At 42.6% G+C, this 14761-nt stretch overlaps 1 protein-coding gene across 3 annotated transcripts in view; it reads left to right on the forward strand.

The window, feature by feature from the left end:
* The window catches only part of PLA2G7 (phospholipase A2 group VII), a 102415-nt gene that overhangs the window by 27207 nt on the left and 60447 nt on the right, over nt 1-14761 (forward strand). The window contains exon 1 of one of the 3 annotated variants that reach the window (XM_077488927.1): nt 14241-14405. The exons of the other annotated variants lie outside the window; for them this stretch is intronic. Coding sequence (XP_077345053.1) covers nt 14346-14405 — 60 coding nt within the window. The 5' untranslated portion in view covers nt 14241-14345. Of the gene's footprint in view, nt 1-14240; nt 14406-14761 lie in introns of those variants that run through there. 3 annotated transcript variants of the gene reach the window in all.

Here is a 14761-nt window from a genome sequence, read left to right on the forward strand (position 1 = left end):
AGACACAAGTCCATCTAGTACAGTACAGCTTCCTTTATTAAATGGATCTTGTGACATGCTGTCAAGGGTTGCTGAATTGTGCCATGATCAAAGGTACAACCACATTATAGTACTGGCATACCACAGACTTCCCCTTTTCTTAACCACTTCAGCTCTTTACTTGTGTGCTCATTATGGGCCAGGGCATGTTTTACATTTCCTCTAGTGGCCTTTTTATTAAGCAATACCTTTTGTCATTACACAATGACATACATGATTGGAGGGAGTCACTCTGACAGGTGCTGCACTGGGGAGCTCCACTAATCTACAACAGGAATCTGTGGCTCTCACCAACATTTGTCCTCATTAGGTGTGATGGAATTCTAAAGAGCTCCTTAGGCATTCTTTGTGAATTCTGACTTTTGCAGAATGGGCTGGGCTTTTGGTTTTATTGTCTTTCAAAAATGATTTGATTTTCTAAGTAATCTACAGACAAAAAAAAAACTAAGGTTGGGTTCACATGTGTTTTGGATGCAGATTTTACTGAATCCAATTTGCATGACAAGCGAGTGTGAACTGCTCTCATTGGACCTGGTTCACACAAGTCCTGGGCAGATTGCAAAAGGGTGCTGTGCGTGTCTAGGTCCAGTTCAGGTGCGAATTCAGTCAAAAATGTGGTCCTGAATCGCACCTGAACTGGTGAACAGACACACACTGGACCCCAGGCATGAACGTGCGGCTGCATATTTGTGAACCCGGCTTAAAAAGAGGGGTTACTTTTTTTTTATTTATTTATTTTTTCCTTCAGTCAAAACAGAAAAAAAATATTTTACTGTATTAAAAACAGTATACAATTTATTCTATATTTTGTCTGGGTTAAGATGACAGTAAAATTGTGTTATTGGTGCAAATTGCGGCAAAGTTGTTTCCAACTTATAGGCATTTTTCAAGCCTACACATTTTTTTTTTTCTTTTCATTTTTTTATGTTGCATATTTATCACACTTAAAGCGGGAGTCTGACGTTTTTTTTTATTTTTTTTAAAGCCAGCAGCTACAAATACTGCAGCTGCTGACTTTTAAAATAATGACACTTACCCGCCCAGCGCGCCCGCGATGTCGGCACCCGAAGCCGATCTCTCGATCGTCTCTCGGGTGCTGCTGCCGCCATCTTGGGTATGGGAATCAGGAAGTGGAGCCTTGCGTCTTCATTTCCCGGTTCCCTACTGCGCATGTGTGAGTCACGCTGCGCAATAAGGATGGTCCCTGCTGTCTCTGGGATCTGTGTGTTTCCCAGCAGACAGCGGGGGACCTTCGGAAAGGGGCGTAGCTTCTGCAGAATCTACGCCAGAAGTGTGTGCAGATACCTGTACTGTACAGGTACCTGCACCCCCCTCCCCCCTGAAAGGTGCCAATTGTGGTGCCGGAGGGGGGGAGGGTTCCAATGAGCGGAAGCTCCACCTTAGGGTGGACCTCCGCTTTAAATGATTCAGATCATCAAACAGATTTTAATATTAATGTGAATGAGGGGTTAAAAACCCCAGAACCAGCGCAAAGTGGAAAGATAATTAGTGCAACTAAAATAATTAAACAAGTGAAAGTCAGTAAGGAGCAGCACTTTGTAAAAAAGAAAATGGATACGTAAAAATCAGTACTAAGTTGATTAAACCGCGCTCCTTCCCTAATAAAGTGCAAACATGCTAAAGTGATTTCATCTGAGCACCAACATGATGATACAAAGTCCAAACACCAAATATGTTCAGTAGTGCAAATAGTGAATATTCAAAACAATATATCAATTTCTTCAGATGGTGTACACAATCTTCAAATCCCTGCTAGACAGTAGGTAAATTTGACTGAAATATCTTCCGCCACCATCACCTGTCACACATCCTACTCACCAGACTTTCATGATCCTTATTACAGGTAGTCATAAAGCGCATATGGATATATCCAGCAGGAGTTGTGCACAATCCCAGTGTTGTTCCCAACGTTTAACCGACCTCCAGGGCACACACACCAGAGTGGATCCAGATCTATTTAGCACATTCTTGCAGATTAGAAATCCATGTGCATGGAAACGCTGTGGTGTGTTCCAGCTGCGCTTCAAAAACAGCGGAGATGACCTATCACAATCAAGCACCCAAATTAATAAAATAACATTTTTATTATTTAAAAAAAATAACCCAAGTAAATCCAAGATGCAGTTTTTAAATTATTTAATTTATTAAGGGAAAAAAGCTGTTCAAACCTGCCTGGCCCTATGTAAAAAGGAAATTAATTGCCCCCAACCATGCTGAATCATGAATGAACTGATTAACCATAATTTTTTTGGAAAGCTGAGTTAAATTTCACTTTCCACACCCAGGCCTAATTACTGCCAGACCTGTTGAATCAAGAAATCATTTAACTAGAAGCTGTCTGACAAAGTGAAGCACGCTAAAAGATCTCAAAAAGCAACACATGCTGTCATATAAAGAAATTCAATAACAGACGAGAAACAAAGTAACTGATATGTATCAGTCTGAAAAGGATTACAAAGCCATTTTTAAGTCTCTGGGACATCAGCGAACCACAGTGAGAGCCATTGTCCACAAATGGAGAAAACTTGGAACAGTGGTGAACATTCCCAGGAGTGGCCGGCCAACCAAAATGACTTCAAGAGCACAACGACGACTCATCCAGGAGGTCATAAAAGAATCCAGAACAACATCTAAAAGAACTGCAGACCTCCCTTGCCTCAGGTAAGATCAGTGTTGATGATTCAACAATAATGCCACATACACATGACCGGACTTTTCGAGGGACTAGGTCCAACGGTCTTTCTGACTGAATTTCGGTGGAGTTTCAACGGACATTCCCAAATGAACGGACTTGGCCACACACAATCACACCAAAGTCTGACGTATTCGAACGTGATGACGTACGACTGGACTAGAATAAGGAAGTCGATAGCCTGTAGCCAATAACTGCCCTAGCGTCGGTTTCTGTCCGTCGGACTAGCATACACACAAATGGATTTCTCGGTCCGGCAGAGTTCTGTTCTGTTCTGTTTCTAAAGTCTGCCAGATTTTTGGCAAGCAAAGGTCTGATGGAGCCCACACAAGATCGAATTGTCCGACGGACTCGTTCCGTCGGACCTTTGCTGTCAAGAAGTCCGGTCGTGTGTACATGGCATTAGAAAGAGACTGGGAAAAAATGTCATCCATGGGAGAGTTCCAAGGCCAAAGCCAGTGCTGACCAGAAAGGTTCATCTTACATTTACCAAAAAATAGCTTGATTATCCCCAAGACTTTTAGGCAAATATTCTGTGGACTGATGAGACAAAAATGTTGCTTTTTGGAAGGCGTGCTTCCTGTTACATCTGGCATAAAACAAATACAGCATTTCATAATAAGAGCAGCTTCAGGACCTGGATGACTTATAATTAATGAAACCGTGAATTCTGAGCTCTACCAAAAAATCGTAAAGGAGAATGTCCGGCCATCCAGTTTGTGACCTCAAGTGCACTTGGGTTATGCAGCAGGAAATTTATCTGAAACACAACAAGTACGCCTCCAAATGGTTCACACAAAGCAAAATTTAGGTTTTGGAGTGGCCTAGTTAAAGCCCAGACTTAAAAAGGAGGAGCACCCCGAAAAAAAATAAATAAAATATCTATATATATATATATAAATATAATATTAAAAGCCAGCAGCAACAAAAACTGCAGCTGCTGACTTTTAATAAATGGACACTTACCTGTCCCAGGGTCCAGTGATGCCGAAGCCGATCAATCTCTCGGCAGCTGCCGCTGGCATCCTTGGTGAGGGAATCTGGAAGTGAAGCGTCGCGGCTTCACGTCCCAGTTCCCTACTGTGCATGTGCGAGTCGCGCTGCGCGTCTTAACTGGTCCCCACTATCTCCTGGGACCCGTGTGTGTGCGAGGGACTGGAAGAGGCGTAGAAAAGCTGGTTTTTCAATTTTTGTGTAAACCTCCACTTTAAATCCAATTGAGAGGCTGTATCATGACCTTACACAGACTGTTCACGCAGGAATACTCTCCAATGTGGCTGATTTTAAAACAATTGCGCAAAGAAGAGTTGACCAAAATTGCTCCACAGCGATGTGAAAGACTCATTGCCAGTTATCACAAATGCTTAATTGCAGTTGTTGCCACCAAGGGTGGCACAACCAGTTATTAGGTTTAGGGGGCAATTACTTTTTCACATAAAGCCAGGCCGGTTTGGACAGCTTTTTTGCCTTAATAAATGAAACCATCATTTAAAAACGTAATTTTGTATTTACTCGGGTTATCTTTGTGTAATAATGTGTTTGATCTGAGTCATTTAGGTGTGACAAATATGCAAAATAATAAAAAATCAGAAAGGGGACAAATAATTTTTCACACAACTGTATTATACAGTGGATATAAAAAGTCTACATACCCCTGTTAAAATGTCAGATTTCTGTGATGTAAAAAAAAATGAAACACATATAAATCATTTCAGAACTTTTTCCACCTTTTTAATGTGGCCCAATAAACTGTACAACTCAATTGAAAAACAAACTGAAATCTTTTAGAGGGGGGAAGTAAAAGAAAAAAACTAAAATATGATTGCATAAGTGTGCACACCCTCTTATAACTGGGGTTGTAGCTGTGTTTAGAATTAACCACTTCCATACAGGGCATTTTCACCCCCCTTCCTGCCCAGACCAATTTTCAGCTTTCAGCGCTATCGCACTTTGACAATTGTGCGGTCATGCGATGTTGTACCCAAATAAAAAATGTTAATAAAAATTGATTACTTTTTGCTATAATAAAGATCCTCCCCTTTTTTTTTTTTTTTTTTTTTTCTTCAGTTTAGGCTGACATGTATTCTTCTATATATTTTTGGTCAAAAAAATCCCAAAAAGCATATATTGATTGGTTTGCGCAAAAGTCATAGCGTCTACAAAATTGGGGGGAGGGGGATTGATTTGTCCTCTTCCCCCATTTATTTATTTTATAAAATATATCTAAATCTGTGGGGTGATCTTAAGTGGGCTGTGCACAGGAGACGCCTTCGCAATCTGACAGATTTGGAGTGTTTTTGCAAAGAAGAGTGGGCAAATATTGCCAAGTCAAGAGTTGCCATGCTGACAGACTCGTACCCAAAAAGACAGAGTGCTGTAATAAAATAGAAAGGGGCTTCAACAAAGTGTTAGTTTGAGGTTGTACACGCTTATGCAACATTTATTTTTTTTATTTTTACTTCCCTCCCACCAAAAAAAATAAAATAAAAAAATTTCAGTTGGTTGTTCAACTGAGTTGTACAGTTTATAGGTCACATTTAAAGGTCGAAAAAAAAAAAAAATGACGTATCTTTGTCTGATTATATTATTTATTTTTACATTACAGAAACCTGACATTTTTAACCGGGGTGTGTAGACTTTTTATCGTGTGTGTGTGTGTATATTATATATAATTACCAGATCAAGGGAAGAAAATAATTAATTAGGGCTGAATAGGGTTAAAGCGGAGCTCTACATCGTACCCCCCCCCCCCCCTGTCATATTTGACACTTTTTTTGGGGGGGGGAGCGGGTAACCGGTTGTGACAGGTACCCATTCCCACTTCCAAGTAAGATTGCCGCGCTGCGGTCTACGACATATTCAGCCCCCTCCTTCTTCCCCCTGCTGCCTTCTGGGAACTTTGTGCGCCTGAAGGCTTCAATGCCGGTTTCCCTTACTTGCAATGCCAGCACCGGCACCCAAAGCCGGCAGACGAATCAGCTAGGGGTGCCGACATAGTGGGATCCCTGCACAGGTAAGTTTCCTTATATTTAAAGTCAGTAGCTACACTATTTGTAACTGCTGACTTTTTTTTCAGATGCACCTCCGCTTTAGCTAGTGGTTAATAAGGGGGTTAAATAAAAGGTATTTCATTAACGCTATAGCGTTTAAAAATAGCGATTGCAAACCGCCCTAAAATCTGCTCCATTCACTCCAGTGTGAAAGCCTGAGGGAACTCATTGCTCCTCCCCATTGAATTGTGGGTGGATTTAACTCCTTTTCGGCCGCTAGAGGGGGGTGAATGGAGCTGCTTTTTTCAGGCGCTATTTTTAGCGTTGTAGCGCCTGAAAAAACGCCTCCGGTGTGAAAGGGGTCTTATAAAAGCTGTACACTCACTACTTTACGTTGTAGCAAAGTGTCATTTCTTCAGAGTTGTCACATGAAAAGATATAATAAAATATTTACAAAAATGTAAGGGGTTTACTCGTGTGGTTCCCCCCCCCCCCCCCTTTTTTTTTTTTTTTTTTTTTTTTCAGACGTTTCTTGTGGTAAACCTTTGCGGTAATATTGCCTGACATATTTTATTCTCTAGGGTGTCTTCTTTCAGAAAATATATCACGTTTGGGGGTTTTACATCTTTGGGGCTAAAATGACTTTTGTGTAAAAAAAACCAAAACAAAAAAAAAACAAACGGCAGTGAAAAAAGGTTAGGCTGCTTTCACACTGGGGCGGTATTCAGGCGTTACAGCGCTAAAAATAGCGCCTGTGTAACGCCTGAAAAAAACCGGCCCCTTTAACTCCAGTGTGAAAGCCGGAGGGCTTTCACACTGGAGCGATGCGCTGGCAGGACGGTGAAAAAAGTCCTGCTAGCCGCATCTTTGCAGCGGTGAAGGAGCGGTGTATTCACCGCTCCTAAACCGCTCCTACCCATTGAAATCAATGGGACACCGCGGCAATACCGCCGGCAAAGCGCCGCTGCAGCGGCGCTTTGCGGGCGGGTTGAACCCCTTTTCGGCCGCTAGCGGGGGGGTTAAAACACCGCCGCTAAAACGACGGTAAAGCGCCACTAAAAATAGCGGCACTTTACCGCCGACGCCGCTCCCGCTGCAGTGTGAAAGCAGCCTTAAGGTTCACCTCCGTACTAAAAATAAAGGGGGAGGAGAAGAGAAGCGATATTAAACCGAGACGGCTGGGCAATCCAGGGTTACCACGCCCGGAGAAATTTCCCATGAGTGTCTGACAGCATGGCTGTTTTTCTTTGACCATAATGTGGTTCATTTGGTTTTTGACAGCTTCAAAACTAAGAATTGGGGTTTTCCAAGCCCTTTACAATTTCTTTGCATTAAATAGGTGTAATGCCAATTGGCATCCTGTTTTGAAGTAATTCTTCAATTGGTTTGCAGAGAAGGGCCTCGTATGGATTCAGTTTGAGGCCGGTATGAAATGCACAAAGGGCATAAACCCTGACCCAAAGTCTGCACACCTTCAGGCAAGACCACCAGATATGTGTCATCGTTCCCACCTGTGAGCATCCTCAAACAATATTAACGGGTATGCAGGGATAAAACCTGCAAGCCTAGCCAGTATGTATGTAATACCATCTATACAAAATCGTGTAGGCACTTTCCATTCTTGGAGCACTTAGATCAGGGGTAGGCAGATCTAACTGAAATACATGGGAGGGCGTAAATATCACGGGGCACATTGTCACCTCCATACACCTGATTTAACTCTGCAAGCGCCGCGCAACTGCATGCTTCTGTGGGGTCCAAGGGGTTAAAGCAAGTGGTGAGAAAACAACACAGTGCTGCCTGCTTTAACCCCTTGTTTGCTGTTCTGCGCAAGGTTGCAGGGTGCTACACCCACCATCCATGACAGGGTGTATAATTATTGCTTTGTATGTACCCCTGGCCACTGCAGCTCAAGGGGGTCGGTAAAAACACATCTTATCTATGGGGTTTTACCACCCCTCAGACTGCAAATGTAAATGAACCCTTACTTTTCTGAGCACACTATAAGGCTGCTTTCATACTGATGTGCTGCGGTTTACCTGCACTGTGGATGCAGTGCAGTGCATTTGTAAATTTCCTGGGTTACCTGCACTTTGCCATAGACTTCTATTATTATATCCTGCAGGTGTGGTGCACTTTCTGAAAGTGCACCAAACCCGCAGGATATAATGGAGGTCTATGGTTAAGTGAAGTAAACACGCAGGAAAGCTGCAGGTTCACTGCACTACATCGGTGGTGTGGGTAAACTGCACGCATCAGTGTTAAAGCAGCCCTATACTATTATGCCCAGTGTATGGCACCACACTGACCTGAAGATCTCTTCTTTCCTGCTGTTGGCACCATTCTAGAAACCACTAACCGTGATAAGGGGTGACATGCAGTTGGTATCACTCGGCATGGGACAGGAGCTGGCACTACAGAGGAGGAATTGGCCTTTTGCGGCTCTTGCTCCCTATTACATCTCCAACTTTTCAAGTAGTCCCTTTTGCATTGCACTCTGTTTGATGCTCTGGGATGGGGGGTCAGCAAGCCCAGACTGCGATCTATCAGTCTCCTGTCCGCAATCTACTGGTAGATCACGATCTACAGGTCGCTGACCCCCCCCCCCCCCCCCCCCCCCGACTTAGATAATGTCATGGTCATGATCTGCCAGTCCTCCAGAGGTTCTGGCCTCATGCACATGGGCCGTTTAAATAAAAAGGGGCTGCAAAGCCAGTAACGACATCAGGAAAAAGCGGCTGTGAAAAACGCAATTGAATCGTTTTGCATTGGCGTTAATGCACGTTTAACTGCGTTAGCAGCGTTTCTCTGACCGTTTCTATTTTCCACTCCCAAATCCAACTACTGCAGCTTAAAAATGCTTGACGCGGTTTAACGCTGTATACAGCGTTCACGCGCATTTAGCTGCATCGGACGTTTTTACAGCTGTAATGCTGCTGCTCCAGGACACCCTGGCCATGGTATTTTTTTTTGCAGCTTGAAAACTTCTATACCACTTACAGCTCCTGAAAGCCTATATGTGCATGGACATGTAGAATAACATAGAGGGGCATTTTTAAGCTGTAAAAAAAAAAAAAGCCTGAAGCCCCTAGGAGCGGCTGTAAAAACGTCCAGTGTGCATAAATGAAGCCTTTCCCTGTGTCATTCCATTTTATTACACACAACTTAATTTCTGAACGTATTTGTTTTTGGTTTCTTTGTATGGATGGCATAGGTTGTCATGTCAATAGCACATTTAGAAATAGATACCTAGAAAAATGGTGACATGGTCAATACTTAGTTATTTTCCTTGCTGTATATATTCAACTCTACTATTGTAAATGCCAAGCTTCTGGCATAAACAATTACAGTTCTTATTCTAGTGATGATAATGGGCTGCTCACTCTCCACCGCATCCATTCACAAAGTGTATTCTTTGTACAACATAGCAGGCATTCTGTGAAAAGACGAGAGGAGGATGACTATTACAATCCTCCCCGTCTAATTTTATTATAGTAAATAGATACATACTTATACGTTATTGATTTTTATATTTATATATATATATATATATATATATATATATATATATATATAATTTATTATTATTTATTTTTTTCTCTGTTGAGAATGCTTGTGACACCAGGAGCTGAAGAGGTCCAGCACGCAGCCCCGGCTCCCCATGCTGTTTTCAAAGCTTTTCTGCTGTTCAGCTGTACAGCTGGGGTTTTGTTCTATGTGAATGCAAAGCAGACATCACTGTGATTGTGCTGGACGTCTATAATGTTCTTTCTGGCAAAGCACATTTACATTTAGTTCCAGCTTTATACTGAGCCTACCCTGTCCATGAGAGTCTTATTATCAAGTTGGTGTTTTCTTTTGTGTGATCGATATCATTTTATTGGGGGTTAAATATATACCAGCCACGTGTGTTTTTAATAAATTTTAAAATTAATGTATACCAATAAGATAAACATTTTATATGATATAAACAAATGATTGCAACGATCAGTAAAATATACATGAGTTGTAATTTAATGTCCACAATTAATCTTATAAATGATTAACCACTTGACCTCCCGGAAGATTTACCCCCTTCATGACCAGGCCATTTTTTTGCGCTATGGCATTGCATTACTTTAACCACTTCAATACAGGGCATGTATACACCTTCCTGCCCAGACCAATTTTCAGCTTTCAGCGCTGTCGCACTTTGACAATTGCGCAATCATGCTACACTGTACCCAAACTACATTTTTATCATTTTGCTCCCACAAATAGCTTTCTTTTGGTGGTATTTGATCACCTCTGGGATTTTTATTTTCTGCTAAACAAATAAAAAAAACTTTGAAAAAAAAAAAACTTTTTGTAACCGGAAAAAAATAAAATAAAACTTTGTAAATACGTTTTCTCCTTCACTCATGGGGCTGCACTGATGGGCGCCGATGAGGTGGCACTGATGGGTACACATAGGTGGCGTGGATGGGCACTGATGTACAGTAATGGATGGTACTGATGGATGCCAAACAATGCCTGCCAATCAGTGATGCCCATTATGGGCACTGGCATCCATTGTGGGCACTGATTGGCATACCTGGTGGTGGGCATTCCTGGTGGTGGGGGCTGCTCTGATAATCAAACAGCACAGACCCCCCCCCCCCCCTCAGAAGAGCAGCTGGTCGGCTCTCCTCTACTCGCGTCTGACACGAGTGAGCGAAAGCTGATCCCGTGGTAAAGAGTCTGTCAGAGACTCTTTACCTAGATCGGAGTTGCGTTGTGTCAGCGGCTTGACATCCTGGTGACGTCATATGACGTCCAGTCAGGATAGCGCAGCAACTGACAAAGTCACATTGCCATATGGTGGGCGACAAGTGGTTAAGGTTAATTTCTTGGGGACTCCCAGGTTACCAGAACTAGCAAAGACCGTAACGGAAACCTGCGTTTACATCAGAGGGGGGCGAGGTCACCCGTATATCACTGGGGAAGCGCAGCTTTCCCCTTGCGTCAGAGGGGGCGTGTGTGTGTGTGTGTGTGTGTGTGTGTGTGTGTGTTTGTTTTCACACTTTCTTTGTAAAATGGTAGGGGTACTTTTGTGCCGCCTATTATTTCAAAAACTAAAAGACACACTAAAAGATTAAATTGATTGTAAGTGCGTCTTTTAGTTTTTGATTTTTATTAAATAAGCAATTTTACACTATTGGAGCGCCTTTTTCTCCCTTCTTTATGGTGGATTCGGTAATTTATACAAACTGGAGCCCCTTTGAACCATGACCCTGAAGGAGGGTGGAGCTTTGGAGGATTGAGGAGTATATATAGCTTGGCCTGATCCTTTGATATGCAAATTATTTTTTGACCTCTGGTGGTGGTGCACTGTGGCTTTTTTTCACGATTTGGGAATATGAAGCAAGGAATTATTTTCTGGACACTATAATCAACACGTGGTGTTTGGCATTTGATAATAATTGACTTCATAAGTTGGATCTGTTTTGAGGACTATCATATAATGGACACACTCCACTGTTATTAAGGACACTTTTGATTATTCATTTACATGTGTATTTAGGTTCTTTTATTAACTTTTGGAACAGCAGTTTATATACATGTATCTAAGTTCATATTCAATTCACAATTGTAACTATGGGCGAGTGGTAGTCATGTTTATTATGATTGTTTAATCACTTTGCACTGTATTTATTTATTATTTTTTATATTCTTTTACATACACGGTTCCCTGGTTGGGATACTGGTATCACGTGGGAGGTGCGTGTATTTAGAGAGCGCGGTTCTTTTTGGTTCAGTTTTATTTTTCATTTTTACTATACGGCAGAGGTCTCCAAACTTTTAAAATAAAGGGCCAGTTTAGCGTCTTTCAGATTTAAGAGGACCGGACTAGGGACATTGGGCTAAAACAATGCCCTATCCTTGGTGTCACTTGGAGGACTAGTGGCCCATCATTGATATCAGTGGGAGGAATAGTGCCCCATTGCTGGTATCAGTTGGAGGAATAGTGCCTCATCATTTGTGTCAATAGAAGGAATTCTGCCCCATCGTTGGTGTCAGTGGGAGGAATAGTGCTGCATTGTTGGTGTCAGCAACAGGATTTAGGCCCCATTGTTGGTGTCAGTGGATGGAATAGTGCATCAAGGGCTGAAATAAAGGCAAGCAAAGGGCAGCATCTGGCCCCCGGGCCACAGTTTGGAGACCACTGCTATACGGTGAAGGATTGACACGTTGGGTGCTTTCCAATTGCATGGTTAAGGTCTGAGATGGACACTTGAATTACACATGATTTCATTAAAATCCTACTAGTGAGGTTCACACAATAGACTGTGACACCTTGGTGGGAAAAGTCAAATTTTTAATTATTGTTTATCTGATTATTTGTGGACACTAATTATAATTCACATATATTTCACTGAGCACTGCAATCATTTGATTATATTCTGTAGGTGTTTTTTAGGGGGGGGGGGGGGGTTCACCTTTTTTGAAATGATTAAGGCCTCACTTGCTTTAAAATGTGGCATTTGACCATAATTTTGGAAGCACTCTGAATGCCAATCAAAGCAGCTCTCCCTAAATAAAACCCCTTTCTTTACAGTCCTGTATACGCTATTGATTTTTCTTTGCTTCAGAATATATACGCCATGTTCTTTCATCCTCCTTTTCCAGCATCTCAAAGCCCCCATAGAAATCTATGGCCTTTGTTGTCTGAAGCATGATACTCTTTTGGATCGCTTTTGTGGCAGCAATAGACAATGAGGAGGCGTTGCATCGCCTTCTCATCACTTGCATTAACCCCCTAATTCCTGGACAACCATTGCAGCATGGCCTAATTTACTTGAAAGCACAACAGGGGCTATAATTCCTGGCACGTCAGCAGCAGCAGCGTGAGCTGTTAAGGAGCTGCAAAAACATGGATTTACTGAGGGCGGGAAACTGACAAGCTGGAGATCTGCTGAGTGGGGGTACTAATAAGCCAGGAAAATAATGAGCAGGGGTTCTGAGCCATCAAAAAAAAACCCCCAAATACTACACCTAAACATGTCTCAGATCTGACAACTTCCTCATCATCACTTCCCATTTGACATCACTGGAGGAAGCGTGAATAGACTATGAGCACGCTAATAAGTATGTTTGTGGCCCATGCAAGCTGCAAGTCCCTCCTCTGCAGTGGAATACAGGACTTGTAGTTTTCTTATTCACAGATTCCTGTGAATGAATGATGCTGCTGTATTGTTGGAGCCTTGCACAGCCGTACTGTTTTCAAACAATGACAGCGGGTGCAGGGAGAGGATCCACTGTCCACTGTCAAAGAGAAGGGGGGGGGGGGGTTGGGGGTGCAGGTCTGGAGCATGTTACTCCATAAATATGGGTGTAACATGCCCCAGAAAGGGAACTTATAATTTTTAAAACAAATAGAAAATCAGCAAAAGTAGTGCAGGGACCTTTTCTAAAGTCGGACACACTTGTGCAGTATCAGTTAAGATGGCTGTCATAGGGAACGTTGAATTTCATGTGTCATCGGACTTGGAGTCTAACAAGTTAGATCCTATGTCTCATCAGTGTGAACCGGGCCTAAGGCTGGGTTCACACTGCATCGATGCAGGAACGCCTCAAATCCGCGGCGGGTTCCCGCATGGCATGCCTCCCGGCGGCAGTTCACACTGCATCGATGCAGGAACGCCGCAAATCCGCTGCGGGTTCCCGCATGGCATGCCTCCCGGCAGCAGTTCACACTGCCCTATGCGAACTGCTGGGAGTGTCAGTGAAATGTTAATGACACCCCCAGATCAGTTTGCATATCACAGTGCGATCTGCAAACTCGGACAGGAATCGGAATGCATGGTGTGAACACCCATGCGATCCGATTCTGCTGCGGACCAAAAAAAGGGTCCTGTGCGAGTTTGCGGCGGGTGCGATGCGAATTCAGCCATACTATCTGTATACTATCTGTATGGCTGAACTCGCATCGCACAGAGATCGGATGTGATTTGCACTGCAGTGCGATGCGAATCACATCCGGTTCTCGTAGCCGCAGCAGTGTGAACCCAGCCTAAAGGAGTGTCAGAATTCCTTACACTCGCTGAAGGTCAACTACTTAGTCAGTACTGAAGTCAAAACATCAGCATGGGAGCCAGGAAACTAGCATTCACAAAAGAAGAAATCGGCAATGGCAGCCTACATTATTCTCTCACAGAAGATTGAACCGTGTTTTGCTTTGCATGCGGCAATCACAGGTTCGCTGTAAAGTAAATTGGATTGTCTGTCTGGCTTGTCTTGATTGTATTAGCAGTTCAGATTATTTTCACCCTTAATTGGCGTTGTCCTTTTAAGAGCAGCTTGGTTGGATGTGAAGGCAACGTTTCATACCAAGCATGGCGCATCTCTGCTTGTAATGTTTGTGGCTTGCTCTCCGACTTAAACTTTCATCCGCCCTCCCTCATGTTTGACGGTAGTGATTGGCGTTTATTTGACATTTCTTCTTCTTCCTTCTTTCATTTTTTGTTTTTGTAACGCAGGGTTCTTATCAGTGATAACTGATACATGACTTTGAATCCTTGTACTACAGAAACATACTTGATCTCAGCACTCTGTGAGCATACGCTGGGTGAAGAGTGGCTGGGATGCCTCCTGTCATAAGGTTTTCAAGACATTTGTTTGGCTTTAAGCACTGTCTGCCTTGGGTGAGATTTTTTTAATTTGTTTTTAACCTTTGTACTGTAGCATTAAAGGGTCTTTCACAATTCAATTCCTTTTACATACTTCACTATTTACAAAAAGTTATCAGGTTATGCAATGCCTGTCTGAAGTTTTGTAAAAAAAATGTATGGTACAATGTAAGCTTGCACAAGTTACTTGAAGTGAACCCATTCTATCCATATTAAAGTGTTTTTACAATTACTAATCATTCATTAAAGAGGAAGTAAACCCTGATGAGTTTACTTCCTTTCATTCCCTGCAAAGGTTAAGCATAATGGACTACTAAGCATCGCATAGTAGCCCATTATGTGTCACTTACCTGACACAGGAGCCAGTGAAG

This window comes from Lithobates pipiens, unplaced genomic scaffold (assembly GCF_037356315.1).
Source record: "Lithobates pipiens isolate NorthernLeopardFrog02 unplaced genomic scaffold, aLitPip1_a1.2 Scaffold_18, whole genome shotgun sequence".
NCBI lineage: Eukaryota > Metazoa > Chordata > Amphibia > Anura > Ranidae > Lithobates > Lithobates pipiens.